The following is a 16,780-nucleotide window of genomic DNA, read 5'->3' on the forward strand; positions in this document are numbered from 1 at the left end:
GCAGCTCACCAAGCTGAGTCTATACTGACTGCTGTTTCATAACAGCACAATGTGCAGGGACCAAATTGCTCTCTCGGTGTTGGGGAAAAGGTTCTGACTAATATGCAAAGCTCAAACTGAGATGTAACTATTGCATTTCACAGATCTTAACATCTTTTATGCATCATTTTGATTCTGTCAGTAGCTGAGTGGAAGGGACAGATAACCAAACATTGACTTGTTAGTCAAGTAAGTTGTTGTTATATGACACAGGAATTCTGCACTGTAAAACATCATGCAGAAATTTAGTGGAATCAACTAATGTTTTTTAATTGACTTTCAAGTTGATTCAACCTAAAATTTCATGTTTTTATTTTAATATCATTTCAGAACTCGAATTTATTCTGACTTGATGTCTTTTTACTTGAAATGATGATTTGAATGAATGTACTGCTGAGAATTTACTCAACTCATTAAATTAAGTTTCTAAAGACACGTGATCAGCGTATTGTCATATTTCCCAGAAAGCATTGTTTCTCTCCAAAAAAACTCTCCAGAGACCCTTCTTTTTTTAGTTTAAAGAAAACATACATGATTGAAACTTACTGTGTGTCTTTAATACATGTTAAAATAAGTCATGGTTGTTTCTTTTCATAACAATAAAAGCAATGCAAACCATAATGAAGATGAATATTGAATTCAGTCCATACCCCTCATGACCAAATAAGGTTCATGTCCCTCATCCCCTCTATCCTGGCTCTACAGAGCAACAGCAGCAACTAAAGCTGTAAGTCATTTTGCCTTAAATGGAAAACTGACCCTTTAAATTAAGAAAATATAAATGCAAACCAAATTTGATCTGTATTAGATTTACGATTTCAAATAACTACCTGAACAGTTCAATTAATTAACAGATGTAACTCCATCAAATGAAGACAAGGTGCTTATACAACATGCAATATTTTGTCAACTTATGGTGGTGTAAGAAGAACTATTCGTATTTGCTGACTGAACCTAAAATTTTAAGGGGAGCCCTTTCACTTATATTTGTAAGTTGAAACAACAATTTACATTTTACAGTGTGCTGTGCACACTTCTTGTCAAATAATTACAAGCTGCCAGGAATGAGGTCAGCTCATGGTGATGCGCAGCTGTGTGATGATGCGCTGCTGGTGACATTTAACACACATAACACAGTCATTTTCTTTTACTCTTTATTTTAATTTACAAGAACAACATGGTTTTTAAAAGTAACAAACACACATTTAATCACACCATTTGAATAATTGGTTCACAAACATCTGTACACTTTCAAAATGAATCATTGTTACTGGGTGCAGTCTGAGTAACTTAGAGCTCTTAGAAGCACCAACCAACCAAATGCATGACACCATTCATGCTGTGCTGTCTTTGTAGTCTCTGAATTTAGAATTCTGGGGGAAGGAAAAACATCATTGCAAGCACACGTGCACCCACCACCACCACCACACAGAAGCAAAGTATGTTTAACATTCTTAATAATCAGATTTTACAGGTGTGTTGGAGGTCTCTTTCTCTGTGGTATCTCTGTAGCTGAAAGCCCCCCTGCTGTGGTAACTCCAGCAGAGGTATCTAGTCAGCAGGTTGCGCAGTGACTTTCTAAATTTCTCCCCTACAAACGCATAGATGACTGGATTTACACAGCAGTGAGACAGTGCAATGATCTCAGCAAAGCACATTGTAGAAGTGATGGCTTTTGAATCCTCGCAGGTGTTCAGGAATTCAAACAGCTGCAGTGTCTGAAGGAAAACTGTAACATTGTAGGGCACCCAGCACAACACAAACACACACACTATGGTGAATATCAGCCTCACAGCTCTGTTCTTTTTGGAGTTCCTGGCCTTTGACAGCACAACAAGGATTTTCACATAGCAGAAAATCATGATGGGGAGGCACACAAAAAGGCTTACTGTGTTCTCACTGAAGTTTCGCAGCTTCTTCCAAAACTGCTGCTCCTCCAATGGATACCGAGGCTGGCACTTGAGTGAGTCATTGTCTTCCTCCACCATCTCAATGGAGGCAAATGTCACCTGAGGGATTGCCATGACGACAGATATTACCCAGGTTATGATGCTGGCTATGATTCCATAGCGAAGTGTTCGGGCTCGCATGGCTGCCACAGCGTGGACGATGGCCAGGTAGCGATCTACGCTCATTAGAGTCACAAACAAAGTCCCACTGTAGAAACCCAACTGTTCAGAGGATCAAAGATCAAAACAGGATGTTACAAGAAGTTTTACTGGCCACTGGCCACAATGAGGTTCTTCATATAATCTATATTACACAACAACACACAGCATGGTTTTGTCAGGAAGCACATGCATTAGCCTTGTCATGACTTTTCACGCCACAGCAATGTAGAAGCATTGCTTAACTGCTAACAATAGTTAAGTAGTAATCTGCACCTCTCTATAAATTCTGCTTCTTAAATAAATACCAGAAGTCTGTCAAACTCTTGGGCCACAAATCATCATAAATATGATTGATTTCTCATTGCTTTGTGTTTAAATATTAAAAATGATTAAAAAAATGAAGCCCCACCTGATAGACTCCTGTCATCAGTTTGCATGATACAAGGTTCTCAGAATTGTAGGCCCAGAGAGGGAGAGATGCAGCCAGAATGAGGTCAGACATGGCCAGGTTGAGGAGGCATACGTCCGTCATTGTCTTCATCTTTATGTACCGGAGGAGAACCCAGATAACAGTGGTGTTGCCTGTGAAATCAATTCTGAGTTGTTATTTTGGGTTTCTTACTATTTCTAGTGACGAACTGTAAAACTGAAATGTTGCATGTAACAGTTTCAGTTAAATGCCTACAATGCAAAATGTGCATACAAATGTGTCAAGAGAGTGATATATATTTCCTTTTCGCTTTAAGAATCAGGAGTTTTTCAACATACCTAGCAGACCTAGACAAAACAGCATGTAGTAGAGAACCAGCAAGACCATGGATCCATTGGAGATATGTGAACTGGGATCCTGATCACAGGAGGAATTATAGTCCAAGTAATAGTAAATATCTGACTCGTTCCCTGATGTATTCATTGGGCTGTGTGAAGAGGAACAGAACATGAACTCTGATTAATCACAATAGTACAAAACATCATTGATGACACAATAAAGTCCAAAGTGTATTTATTTTGTGGTCCTTGATGTAAAGAGAGTAAAGATGCAGGAGTCAAGAGTCAACAAGAAAATTCAGTAAATATCGGAATGATGTTCAATAAAATAAAGTCAAACAGCAAAAAATTTACTTAAATAAATTACATACAAGTTATAATCAGGATGTTTGTCATATGCTACAATTTGACCACTTTTTTTTTAAATTGTGGATTTCTACCTTGTTTGTAGTGTCCATTATTCCATTTTCTGACACCATACAATCTAATTTAACCAGCACGCATGTTGGTATTACACCCAGGAAAGCACAAGTCCACAACACTAGCTCTAGTGTTGTGGTCTAGTGGGCATAAGTTCCCCCAAAGTGACAAAAGTGATGTAGTTTGTGGTTATACAGCTCTATACTCGAAAAGTAACCATCTAAACTGTTGGACTTGCTGTTTGCCAACATGTGCTCTTGAATTCAAACCACACAACACAACTCTCTTCCTAGACCTTCAGACCATGAACAAATTAAATACTAGAAACAACACAAAACAAGCGAATCTTTAACTTTCTTTAGCACTTAATTTATTGTTTCTTACCAAAAACCTTGCTGTATTTTTCACTTTCCGCATGGCCTTGAATGCCACGATCTTTCCACTCAGACTGTCACGGATAACGTATAGGGCATTTAGCAGAAAAATATGAACATCTAGGAAAATTCATCAAAAGATCAAAGATTTATTCAGATCAAAGTTTTGAGCTAAATAAAATTCATTCTGTTTTTGCCATATGAAGAGCCAACTTGTTGCTTTTGAGCCAATCCTTGATTCTTGAACTAAACTTCTCACTTGTAATTGACTTTAATGTGTTCTCATTCTAATGTGAAGCCAAACTGAATCAATAATATATAGAAATAAATGCTCTACTACTTACTCCATTACCAATGACATCTTTTGACTTCTGAATTTATTTTCTTTTGATGGTGAGACAAATCTTCCCCTCACTTTCTTGGATGTATTTGTAAAAGGATGACTCACAAATCTTCAACTAATAGAAATAGAAGATATCAAGTCTCCCCTTTTTTTTATTAAGGTTGGCACAAGATTCCAACTATCATGATAACTGAACTCTGTATGTTAGACTGAGACTGAGTGTCTTGTAGAGATAAACACTTAAAAAGAAGAAGGAATCATCTGAAAAACACATGTGAAAGTAAGGGGATTCAGAGCATTACTGGACTTTCCTGCCCTTTCAGTTGAACGTTTCAGATAAAATCATCATTTTGTGAGTCATGCATGAAAGGCCGCTATAACAAACATGTTAAAAGTAGAACTGTGGCTGTTTAAAACCTGAAAGCTTTTCTAAATTTCAAAGAAATCCACATCACTTATTATATTTTTGTTGGATTTGCTTTAGCTGATGAATGCACTGTAATGTCAAAGACACAAGCAAGTTCCAACAACCATCAGCTCTAAAAGCTAGATTTCATGCCTGTCTGTCTATTAATATCACAAACTTCTTTGTATTCTGACCATAATCATATTCATGTGATCTCTTTTAAACCACAGATGTCGATCACAAACACAGAACTACCTGCTTTGACACCCATGCCGACCCTCACTTCCTGTGGCTGATGGTGCTCACACACACACACATGTGCATACACAGACCTCAGCTACACACTGTGTTTACAAGTGTAGGAGGTGAGAGGGTGGCAATAAGTCTAGTAAACAAGAGCTGAAATTTTAAAAAGTGAAATATTAAGGCGCTTACCACATTTCTGTCAAAATCACTGCTCCTGAATTTGAATGTTCTTGTGTTGCGTATCAAGCTCACATGTCATCCTGTCAACCTGCATTGCTCGCTTTTTGTGTCAAATCCTGTAGCACATCTCATTTCTGGTAACATGAACTGTAAGGTTTTGTTGTTTCCTCTGCATGGTGTTAAACTTGCACAGAGGTATCAGTGTGGTTTTCTGAGAAATGTCCCTGAACTTGTGGAAAGAAGTCAGGGGGAAAATGTATTCTAATGAGGAGCTTTCTCATTTTCATTGTTCTTTTCACACTTTTTAGATGTTATGACAATTGAAAATCAACTCATCAGGAATTACACAAGAAGTTTGTTTTTTTTCAACTGAGATCTTACCCTTTTCAGTACTTGTGTTTTAGATACAAAGGAGGTCATAACTGAGTCTTTAAATGTAATATCACAATTTAACTGTATATTTGAATCCACATAAAATTGGATCAAATTCATCGCACTAATACAGTGCTAATAAATTAATTCCCCACCAAGTTATATGATTGACTATCTCAAATATACTTTTACTTTTTGCTGTATCTCTTCTAGCTCCCATGCATCTTCATGGCTAAATGTAGGAGACGCTAACATTTGTTTAATTCAATGTAAAAAAGCAACCTGTCATTGTCATGAGGGATTGTTGTTACAGTGACAGTAAGAAAGCGTTACTCTTGTTAACACGCAATGTACAGTATGAAACGGGGGAAGCACTCTCCCACATGATAGCTACTTGGTGGAATCATTACAAAAAGTTTTTGTACAGAAGTAAAACTGCGGTACATTTATTTTGTTTTCAAATCAGGGTCAAGGCCGCAAGCTGAAGAACCTAAGGTACAATGATGCATGACTTTTAAATGAGAGCAGCATGTATTGTGCCATGGAATTGATGTCCTAAGACACACACAAACATATTTTCAATCTTTGGTCATTTTAAAGAAGAGAGGTGATGAGAGGAGATAAAACTTTAATAATCCCTATTGAGAAATCAGGTCACTGACGCAATGAATCATAACAACAACTATTTAGAAAAAGCAGAGCAAATGTGAAATACAAAAACACATCAGCAATTGACAGTCATAGCACTAGAGGATATAAAATTGAAACATCTGTGCAAAGGCTTGAAAATGTGTAGCATTTGTGCAAATAACATCTGATATGGAGCCAAAAAGAATATGCTGTGTTCAGTATGAAAACAAAAATACAAAGATACAATTTACTGTACATATGTACAAATGTGAGGCATAAAACAATACTGAGAAAATAGGTGAGAAATTACAGATATGATGGGCCAAAAATGTTCCAAATTAACAGATTTAAATCTATGACTAATGGTGCAGACAGTGCAACATAACCCTGTGTTGGTTTTTACCTCTGTAGCTGTGATCGTCATCCAACATCTGAAAGAAGTCTTTCCACAAGGGAAGTTACATGCTGAAAAAGACCATTCAGCTTTCTTTTTAAAGTTGTGTTTTCCATATAACATAAGTGTTTACTCACCAATTTGCAGTTTCATCAACTAATGTGTGGAAAAAGGAAAAGAAAAGCAAAAGAAGGACCATATTATGCACGACTTTAGCACGACAAACTTTGTGGTTAGTTGGAAAATGTTCATGGTTTCAGTTTAAAGGTATAATTTGAGGTGCAGTCATGTTTCCTCCTGTTTTACACCAAGCAAAAAAGAAGCAACACCTTCTGCGTAGCATTTTGAAGGCAACAGCATGGGAGGCCAAAAATAGATGGTATGCTGATCAAGTAACACTATGATTCTTTGAAAAACTGATGGCCTTATAAATCTGACATGTTATAGAGAAAGCACGACATTCCATTTGCAAGTGCAAATTAATAAATCTAACAATAACAGGCGTATATGTACAAGGAGAGTTTATAGATGAGACACTGCTGATAAACAACAATTTCATTGGTGGAAAATGAAAGTCATGAGTAAAACAAATCATGCAAAATGAACACGTATAACATCTGCAGTAATAAGAAGAAAAAACAAGTCCAAACACTGTAGGCAATGTCCACAAAACATATTACATCTGCCCTCCACCACCTACATGACAAAAGTGGAGGAGACATCAGAAGACCTTTTCCTGAATGAGCTATCTGACAAATCTCTGGTGGAGAGAAAGTGAATCCCAGGCACCCATTTCCTCAGCAGCTGTACGGCACGCTTCATAAACTTCTGTCCCACAAAGGCGTATATGATGGGGTTGAGGCAGCAGTGAGTCATGGCAATGGTCTCAGTCACTGTTATTGACAACTTTAAATTTTTGTCAGAGTCGCAATCATCAAACAGGCTGGCTTCATACTGCAGAAACCGCAAGAAATTGGAAATGTTATATGGGGTCCAGAATAAAAAAAAGACGACCACGATGGAGATGATCAGCTTGACAACACGGTGTTTCTTTGCACTCCTCATCTTGACCAGAATGGGGATGATCCTAGAGTAGCAAATTACCATCACCAACAAGGGAATCACAAGGCCCAAGATATTTGGTGCGAAGATGTTGAACACCCACCAGGCTTTGTTTTCCGGAATGAAATCACAACTCTGCCCTTGAGACCCATTTTTCACCGTTGTGAAGATATAAGACGGTAGGGAGACGAACAAGCTAAGCATCCAGACAAACACAGTCAGAGCGATGCCCATCTTCACAGTGCGGTATCGTGCAACCTTGTGAGTGTGCATGATGACCACGTAGCGGTCCAGCGTCATGACAACCATGAAGAAGATGCCGCTGAAGAACCCGGTGTTGTGTATGCCACCGATGAAATGGCACAAAAAGACACTGAAGATCCATTCTCCGGCCACAACGTAGTGAGTGTAGAAAGGCAGCGTGATGACGAAGAGGAGGTCAGAGAGAGCCAGGTTGAAGAGGCAGATATCTGTCAAGTTTGTCTGGTTGCGGTGTTTCACCAGGACACACACCACTAGGCCATTACCTTGGGAGAGGAAAAGAAACTTTAATGTAAATTAACAGTCTCTCTCTCTCTGTATGTCTGACACACACACACACACACACACACACACACACTCACACACACACACACACGCAATCTTCCTTCAGTCACTTTTGGGGTATTTACATAGATTAAATTCATTTCCTGGAGACTTACCCTAACCCTAAATATAACCACTACTTGCCTAACCCTAAACCTAAATCATCTTAACCACTGACCTGAAAATCAGCATTTTACCAACGGCCCCACAAGCCGTGCCCAATCAAGTGGTGTTAACTCTGGTTTGTGTCCCTGAAAGTGACTGAAGGCATACCAACACACACACACACACACACACACACACACACACACACACACACACACACACACACACACACACACACACACACACAAACACTTACCTAGGAATCCGAGGATGAAAACTGAACTGTACAGAACAGGCAGAAACACCCTGCCAAACTCTCTCATTTCAACATTGCTGCAAGGAGTGACACCACTGTCATTGTCACTGTAGTAAGATGAGTAATCATACATCGTCGGGTTGAGGGTGGCATTTGCATCAAAAGCTGCAGAAAGAGATTTTTCATTTATTAGTTAGGATGATCCACATGTTAAACCAGCATGCTCCTATCAGTTCTTTTACATTATAATAGGCCTACAGGCAACATTAAAATGTTTTTTGTGCTCACAGTGTTGAAAAATCACATTTGCAACAGCTGCAATGTCACCTTTTAGGCTATAGGCTATATTTTATGAGTTCCATTGAAATCTGTTCCCATTCAGGTCTGTGATTGTTCAGAGTGACAGGGCTACCATATCTGGAAAGACACCTTGCTGTTTGTAAATGGCATTTTTTCAATAATGTGAGCACCACAAGCAGACTTTCATTGAACTCCATTGTACTGGTGTGAAGGCAGACCTCTCTAAGACATATAAATCAAAACATGGACAAATAAAATCAAAAACTTCCCACACGGATACATGCGCTTTTAATTTAGTTGAATCTACCCTTTAAATCAAATTATAATGGGGATTGTTGTGACACCTGCTGGTCTTCACATGTAATTGCTTCCCTTGTTGAAAACATAGCACCCACACATTATCTGGAGGTGGGGGGTTGACAAAATAATGTAAACACTTAATGAAAAACAGAGCCTAAAGCACCTGCTCAAACACTCAAGATGAGTCACATTGGGTTGCTTATCCATCAGCAGTAGGCTTATGTCAACTTGCTATATACTGTGCATCACATCCCTGTTGATTTTAACTTTCAGAGGTTGTTTTTATTTGATTTGATATGTTTGGCTTATGCTATCATGACTTTGTAGATTTGTTTTAGATGTGTTCCACACTTTAGATATATTTTAGACAGGTGTTTGAATTGGTAAGTTAGTTTAGATCTAAATTCCTTTCCTTTTTGTTAACCTTAGCAAATACATGTTTGTAGGCTATAAGTTTGATGAACGCACAAATAGTATAAAGGATAAAGGACATTTTTTAAAGACATTATAATGCGATATTTTGTATTTCTTGAGATTTGGAAAGTAACTGGTATAAATTAGATTTTAGTGGGAACTGGACATAAAACGAACAGCGCTTTATCAACCCTCAAGCATCATATATTACACACAAAAATTTCTTCAATATTACTAAAAAAAAAAGTTATTTTAAATAAAATGATGTAAAATTAAAAATGTAAATGATACATGTTTTAAATAAAATTACTGTGCCTGTATTCGTACACATATTGAATATTCCAAAATGAATGTTGTTGTTAAAAATGCTTTCACCTGACATGATGAGACTTCAGTGATGCCTTTTCCTGTCAGGTAATCAGCGGCTGCACTCCAGGGCTCCTTTGTTCTCTGGCTGGATCTGAACAGGTGAGATGTCCTCAAATGTATAATGATGAACTAACTGTCTTACAGACTGCCGTCCCCTAATAATATGTAGCACTGAGACTGAAAAAAAGATATTTCCTGTAACGTGCCCTTGACAATGTGACTCTAAGATCCTTATCAGTTTCCCACGCTGCAGCGCTTGACACCTAAAATAACTTAGGTACCAACACACACAGCACATCAAAAGAAATCATGCAATCGCATGATCTAAAACATGTTAGACATACAATATGATTGCTGGTTTTAGCTTAAATATTCAATTAATATAGTTTTCTACCATAAAGATCCACATATCAAGAAAGGAGTTTAGAGTATTTGATGAATAATTGTCAGCTCAGCTAGTAGCCTCCCATTTGTTTTGTGGAAGTTGTGGTCACTTGTGGTCAGTGAGTATCACGTCCTCAGAAAAAAAAGTTGGATTGGTCATAAATCTTTCTTCGGGTGTTGTCACTGTTTGTAGGACTACCAGAATGATAAAATACAAGTCTTTTTGGCTATCTAACAAGGAGGGAGGCACAACTAAACTAGTTTAGAGTATTTGATGAATAATAAGCATTTAGTCTGTTTCCCAACTGGTTAGTTGAAAATATAGCTCTTTTTTACTCCTTTGTAATGTAATGTAAACGCCATCAGAGTATTTGATAAATTAGATTTACTCATACACTAAGATCTAAGACTAAGACTCTTGTCCTATTTTAGGCCTCACACTTCACTCTGCTCCTCCTCTTCTTCTAATAATGATGTTGCCCATATACAATCTCTATAACGAGTGGTCTATGGGTGACCTCTTGTGGTGGAAAATCAAACTTTAGCTGTGCAGAGAGGTATGGCACAGGATAGACACAAAGCATGTCGGGAGAAACATGCCAGGAGAAAAGATTTGAATTCTCATCAGGGAATTTCAATGAGACATAATGCAGAGACGGTTCATTCAGATTATAGACTCGAACTTTTGTTGCCTTATGTTTATCCATAACGTGCAACGACGACATCAATGATAATAATAATTATTATAGGCATAATAATAACAATAACAACAACAAGAATAGGCTAGTAATACTACTACTCGTCATAATTATGTTTCTTAAATTGGATTTAACCCTAGAAGTTCAGCTCTGGAGCTTAATCTTACTGACTTTTTGTCAGTTTTTATCTCTGTATTGGTGGTTTATTTGTGTATTCGTTCTGTCGCTCTCCAGCTGGCGCTCAGTGAATTCCCAATGAGGATGATTGACGTGGGATCTGCTGACGACGGCGGGCCAGAGAGAGCTGCGTCAAGTTAGACAGAAGCAACTGCAAAAAGACAGGAAATACTGGTGCACTGCCCTCCGAAATAATACGCAGAGAATTTAGTTTTTGTAAAGATTTTATAAAATCCTGGTCTGCATTTGTTCTCCCATCCGTGTGTGTGTTTTCAATAGTTTTAATACCTATCTATATATACTATAGACTTTTCAACGACAAGCTTGTAGTGAATAAAATGACTTTTAGATGGACTGACGTTATCAGCTCAGCTAGTAGCCTCAAGTTTTGTTTTGTGGAAGTTGTGGTCACTTAGCTGTCAGAGTATCACGTCATCAGAAAAAAAAAAGTTGGATTGGTCATAAATCTTTCTTTTTGTGTTGTCACTGTTTGAAGGACAACCAGAACGATAAAATATAAATCTTTTTGGCTATCTAACAAGGAGGGAGGCAGAACTAAACCATCATTGCTAGCTGTTTAGCTGGCTAATTTACAATACAATGCAAAGTACGTTAGCTGTATATAAATTACGCTCTGCTCATATCATGTTCAGCTAACTTAGAACTCATACAAACATTTACATAACTTGTTTTCCTGGCTCACCTGAGAGGATGGTTGTACCTTCAGCTCCAACTTGTGAGTGTTTGACATAAGCCCAGTATTGAAGAACTGACTACCAATATGACACCAGTATTTCTCTGTAAACCCTCCCTGACTGGTCCTTCTGAAAAAAGCAAAAGGAGGAAAAAGGCAAAGGAGGAAATTAAAAAAAAAAATCATTTATGCTTTAATGCAATTTCGTATGAAGTCTTATTTTGAAATACCATGAACGGAAGTTTCTTTTAATGAGTTCAGTTACCTTGACAACGGTCGAGGGAGAGCAGGGGGGGAGGACACGAAGATTATATCAAGTGGAATTGACAAGCCGCCTAACTCAGTTCACGAGTACTACTCAGTAAGTGTGTTTTCACTGAAGTATGTTGGGCTTTAAAATACTGACTGTCTCGAGTCTTGTGTCGCAGTTAGTCTCCAGGGACACTTAGCGGTCTTTGTGCTCCGGGTCACACTGGACTGACATCTTTGCGCGCTGTCACTTGTTGAACCAATGTTAAATAGAAAATACAGAGTTGTACTTTTCTTGATGAAAACAAGACTTTTTAATTGGCAGAAATAGGTTAGAGAACCTGTTAAAATTAATTTCATTTTGATGTGCTAACTCGCAGGTGATAGTGTCATGGATATCCACCGAGTTTAAGAGCAACAGCGGATTTTGGGAGCCCAGTTTGAGTACCGCTATCATCTGAAGTCGGATATCGTAATCACTGCAATGACTGAGCCCTCAAAACCGCCTTTAGGGTAAGTCCTCCAAAAATAATTAACATAGGCTAATTAAACAACTCGTATTCTTTCTCTGACGGTTCAAACTAACGAACTTTCTAGATAATTTGACTAATTTCAGGCCGGTAATACTAAACTATGCGCAAATGTAACGTTACATTTTTGTTTCTAGTCTATGCATTTAAGTTTTGTCTCATATAAATTGACATAGGTCTACTAAATAGTGTGAAGTTTATCGCATCTGAGACAATATTTATCACTGGTCTAGAGCCATCACATATGGTTTGACTGTAATATCCATACAGCTCTTATAAGCTATTTGTTATTGATAAGATTCCCATTAACAGCCTATGTGTTTTTTTCTTGATAGCAGTAATTTCATTGGTCAGTAAGGCAACTTGTGTGACAGCCCCATGACTGTCTATTGAAAGTGGTTATGAGTGTTCACAGCAACACTTGAGCACCATTTAGCCCACATACAGACAGAAGTACTGACAACAGAGAGTGTTCCAGCAGCCAGCTCAGCCTGCTCTCCATTTGCCAACAGTCTCTTTGCCACACACAATAAGCATGAGCAGCTCAGAAGCATACAAACATAGTTTAACAGTGTATTTGGTTGCTATGAGGAGAGAAAGTGACACAGCCTTTTGCTAGTGGGACCCCAACAGCAACAACCGTGGGTGCTGTTAATTGTGTTGTTTGGGGTGTGGCTGGTAGCTGGAGTTTGTGTCTCTGTCCCTTCATTACAACATCAACTGAACCCCTGTGTTGCTGCCACTGCTACCTGATTTTTTTTTTTTTTTTTAATGGGCGTTTTTGACATTTTGACATGTCAAAATGGGTAAATAATAAAATTGATGATGGGTGGAATCCATTTAGCTGCTCCAGTTTTGGGGTCCTGGTATTGTGAATGCTGGCTTTATTTGCTTAAATAGAATGGAGCCTCGTTGATGTTATTAGTAACACCTGTACTTCTACTATCACAAGCCAAAATGTCTACTGTGAAAAAGTTTTTTTGTCTGCACTGAGGGACAATATGGTAGTGATGTTTTCTCGGTGAATCCTACTGCTTAACTTCATGCTGTGTTTGGGGAAATATCACCTAATTGTATCAGGACTGACTGTAAATTTGAATGCCAAATTATGTTTTTGTTGTGAACAGTGTCTATACAGTGCTGTCCATTCATAGAAGTTTTTCATGTCAGAGGTAAACAGCTGTTGGCCTTTCAGAAGTCATGGTGACACAGATAGATAGAAGGGTTTTCTATCTTAAATGCAGTATGTGTGCAAGTTTCATTAAAGATGAGTGAAGTTTGTGTTAACTAATCTGTAAGTTTTGCACAATTTCTCATTGATAGAAGGTTATGGTTTTTTAAGTTTTTTTTAATTTTTTTTTAAAAATCATTTTCAACAATAAAGTTAAATTAGGATTTATGATGTCTTTATTAGTAGTTCACCGACCAAATATGATGCTGCATCAGCATGATTATGTGCTCCTTCTGTGCTAATTATGGTAATAGCTGTGTACTAGAGAAACAGGGTTGCTGACTGCATCAGTTCTGAACTCAGCATTGTAATTATTGGTTAAAGATGGGATTTCTTTGTGTCCTATTGTGATTTTAGAGGGCTCAAACCTTTTATCTATCATGCAATAGCTCTTAATCTCAATCCATGGTGTAGGTGTGTGGTAGCAGCAGTGTAACACAGATGCGTGGTAAAACATGGATGTTCTTGATTGGCAACATGAGTGTGATACTGTAAGAAAGAGTGTTGATGAGATGAATTTAGGTGTGGTCTTTTTCTCCTCTGATCTTTCAGGTAAAGGTTAGTAGGTAAGTAAAGGTCTAAAAGCTCCATATATTTAAACCAATTTACAAATACAAAAAAAAAAATGTTGTGTGTACTGTGTCCAGAAACACTGACAGTGGATGTTTGTTACTTGTGTGTGTGTGTGCGTGACACTCTTAAATTGGCAATTTGCTTTTTGGCAAAATAACAAAGTAGACTGTTTACCGTGTCAGCTGGCAGTGGAACCAAAATGCCTTTTTATCCAGTCAGTGTGTGACATTTCTATCTGTATAAATTACCATGACAACTCCTTTTGTGTTGTGATCTGTTTTTTGTCATCACGAAGGGAGTAGCTACTTTACTACATAGCCCAGTCCTAATGAAACACAGCTCATAAAACTGCATTCACACACACACGCACACACATACACACACACAAGACAAATGAGGAAGGGAGATTGTATTTAACTATTGATTGGGACAGTGTGTAGTTTTAAACATTAAAGATGCACTGCACCGGAGTTAGCTCAAAGCTAATGTGCATCCGCAGTCCCCCACAATCAAAACATGCAACAGCACAACAACAAACAGTACGAAGCAAAAAACACACAGAACACACCGTACAAAATACGAAATATAAAGCTACACACAACAGCACATCACATACACCCACAATGTCAATTAGAAATTAATAATGTAAACTTGTCAAATTAAAAGCAAGACTACCTGCACTAATGAGAAGACCATAGATGGAGTTTAGACTCAGTGGTCACACAGCTGATTGGTCTTTAGTAGATTTTTTAATTTGGCGTTGAATGCATTGATAGAACTATAGTTCCTCATATCATCAGGTAAGGCGTTCCACTGAGTTGTGGCTTTCGCAGAGAAAGCTGACTGCCCAAATGCAGTGCGGCGAAAATGGTACAGTCTTTTATAGAGGATATTCTGGAGGATCTAATAGAACTTACTGAGGAGGGGCCAAACCATTTAAAATTTTATAAACTAGGCACAAATTTTAGGATAATCTAAAATTCTCAAAGCTCATTAAATTGTATTTCTCTAGTATCCTACAGTGATGGAAATGCATTGGCTTTTTGTCCAGAGTTCTTAGAGTTTGTTTGTTGTTTGTATAAGGACTCAAGAGGTTTTATGGCTGTTTCTCCAACCTGCCCCCAACATGTGATGCAATAAGACATATAAGAAAGAATCATAGCATGCATAAATGTCTTGGCTGCGACTAAAGAAAGACGGTTTCTAATATGTCTAAAATTTGTACTTTATGGTTTTAACCGTTTTTTTTAAACATGTTTCTTAAAATTCAAATTTGGATCCAGTGTCACACCAAGATATTTAAAATCAGAAACTTTTTTCACCTTTGATGAAAATATCAGAGTAAGGAGGTTGTACCATAGTTTTTTAGAGAAAAACATACATTTTGTCTTGTTTACATTTAGACTCAGACATGAGCCAATGTGTGATCCTTTCCAATGCAATCGTTAGCTTAGCAGCAACTAACTCAGCTGTTTTTGAAGGAAGAGACTGCTCTTTTAAGGTAAGTGTACATGGTCATTGAAATCTGAGCAGTGTGTGTGTGTGTGTGTATGTGTGTGAACGTGCTGGAAAGGTTGCCTGAATTAAGCCTTAGTTCTGAGCTTTATAAGCCTGTAATTAAGCATGGACACAAAAGGCTACTTCCTCCCCTCCCAGACAAAATGAGTACTGGTTCCTAAAAGTGCACTGAGATCAAGATTATCCAAAATCTGTCTGCTTGCTTCCCTATCAAAGTTGATGGTTGTTTGATGGTTTTTAACCAAAAATGCATATTTTTTAATATACTTGTGGCACATGATTCGGCAGACATCAACCTGCTCCTGATCTGTTTTTTCTTGGGGAAAAAGTTGACTTGCAGTATTGTGTATGTTTATTGCATTCATACTGGAGCAGTTTCAATCCTCTTTCTTAAAGTCTGCATACACAACAGTCTTAATTAGCACACTGGTGTTTTCCTCTACATGTCTGGACCTGGTTGTGTTTATATGTGACTGTGAGCATCTGCCTCTGTGCTTACTTGTGTGTCGAGTGAGCTTTAGTCCACATCTGATTAATGTGGTTTTGTCACCTAATTTTAGTATTTACTCCCACAGAAGCAATTAAGAAGCAGCAGACTAATTAAATAAACCGAAGCAGAATTAAGAGCTAACAGCTCAAATGAATTCTAAATTACAGCATTCCTTAAGGAACAGCTTTGACTTGTGTTTTTAATCTTCAAAGTCTCTTACAGAGCTGTTAGGAGTTTAATAGACCTTTTCTGTTCCTCTCTTTTCTGGAGACACAAGCATGTGCAACGTCAGAAACTTGTGAGTTTACTTTGGTCACATGGTTCAGTCCCCAGTGATGATCAACCACATGCACCCTCGCTTTGACAAACAAATTTGTTGTCATTTATTGCCACACGGGCTCGGTGCATTTCCTATCTCTAGATTTTGCCTAGAAGTGCCCCAAAAAGTGCAAAGAATAACAAATAAACAAACAATATGACCTTTAACACCCTGGTTTGTGCTGCCATCTGCCTCATTGTCGGTAGGTCACATATTTTATTTTAAATGCATCTGTTGTCTGTG

The 16,780-nt window shown here is 37.9% G+C and overlaps 3 protein-coding genes across 9 annotated transcripts in view; 1 reads left to right on the plus strand and 2 right to left on the minus strand.

The window, feature by feature from the left end:
• Window positions 1-1,189: 1,189 nt before the first annotated feature.
• Window positions 1,190-6,560, minus strand: si:cabz01093077.1 (C-C chemokine receptor type 2). 2 transcript variants are annotated; one of them, XM_067602130.1, is made up of 4 exons: window positions 6,421-6,560; window positions 2,919-3,067; window positions 2,560-2,732; window positions 1,190-2,210 (listed from the first exon to the last, which is right to left on the minus strand). In XM_067602130.1, the coding sequence occupies exons 1-4, from the start codon at window positions 6,480-6,482 to the stop codon at window positions 1,494-1,496; spliced, it is 1,101 nt and encodes a 366-aa protein (XP_067458231.1). In that variant the 5' UTR covers window positions 6,483-6,560; the 3' UTR covers window positions 1,190-1,493. The 2 variants fall into 2 exon arrangements, with proteins under 2 accessions (XP_067458231.1, XP_067458232.1); XM_067602131.1 differs by lacking the exon at window positions 6,421-6,560 and adding an exon at window positions 4,897-5,738.
• Window positions 5,871-11,739, minus strand: LOC137191763 (C-C chemokine receptor type 2-like). 2 transcript variants are annotated; one of them, XM_067602133.1, is made up of 4 exons: window positions 11,637-11,739; window positions 9,681-9,765; window positions 8,292-8,456; window positions 5,871-7,872 (listed from the first exon to the last, which is right to left on the minus strand). In XM_067602133.1, exons 2-4 carry the CDS (start codon window positions 9,685-9,687, stop codon window positions 6,980-6,982), a joined length of 1,065 nt encoding a protein of 354 aa, XP_067458234.1. In that variant the 5' UTR covers window positions 9,688-9,765; window positions 11,637-11,739; the 3' UTR covers window positions 5,871-6,979. The 2 variants fall into 2 exon arrangements, with proteins under 2 accessions (XP_067458234.1, XP_067458233.1); XM_067602132.1 differs by lacking the exon at window positions 11,637-11,739 and having other exon boundaries at window positions 9,681-10,704.
• A 152-nt stretch (window positions 11,740-11,891) lies between these two features.
• The window catches only part of cobl (cordon-bleu WH2 repeat protein), a 65,706-nt gene continuing 60,817 nt past the window's right edge, over window positions 11,892-16,780 (plus strand). For all 5 annotated transcript variants that reach the window (XM_067602134.1, XM_067602140.1, XM_067602138.1 and 2 more), the window contains exons 1-2: window positions 11,892-11,988; window positions 12,257-12,389. In XM_067602134.1, the coding sequence (XP_067458235.1) occupies window positions 12,361-12,389 (29 nt within the window). In that variant the 5' untranslated portion in view covers window positions 11,892-11,988; window positions 12,257-12,360. The remainder of the gene's footprint in view (window positions 11,989-12,256; window positions 12,390-16,780) is intronic.

The sequence above is a fragment of the Thunnus thynnus genome, chromosome 10 (assembly GCF_963924715.1).
Source record: "Thunnus thynnus chromosome 10, fThuThy2.1, whole genome shotgun sequence".
Classification (NCBI taxonomy): domain Eukaryota; kingdom Metazoa; phylum Chordata; class Actinopteri; order Scombriformes; family Scombridae; genus Thunnus; species Thunnus thynnus.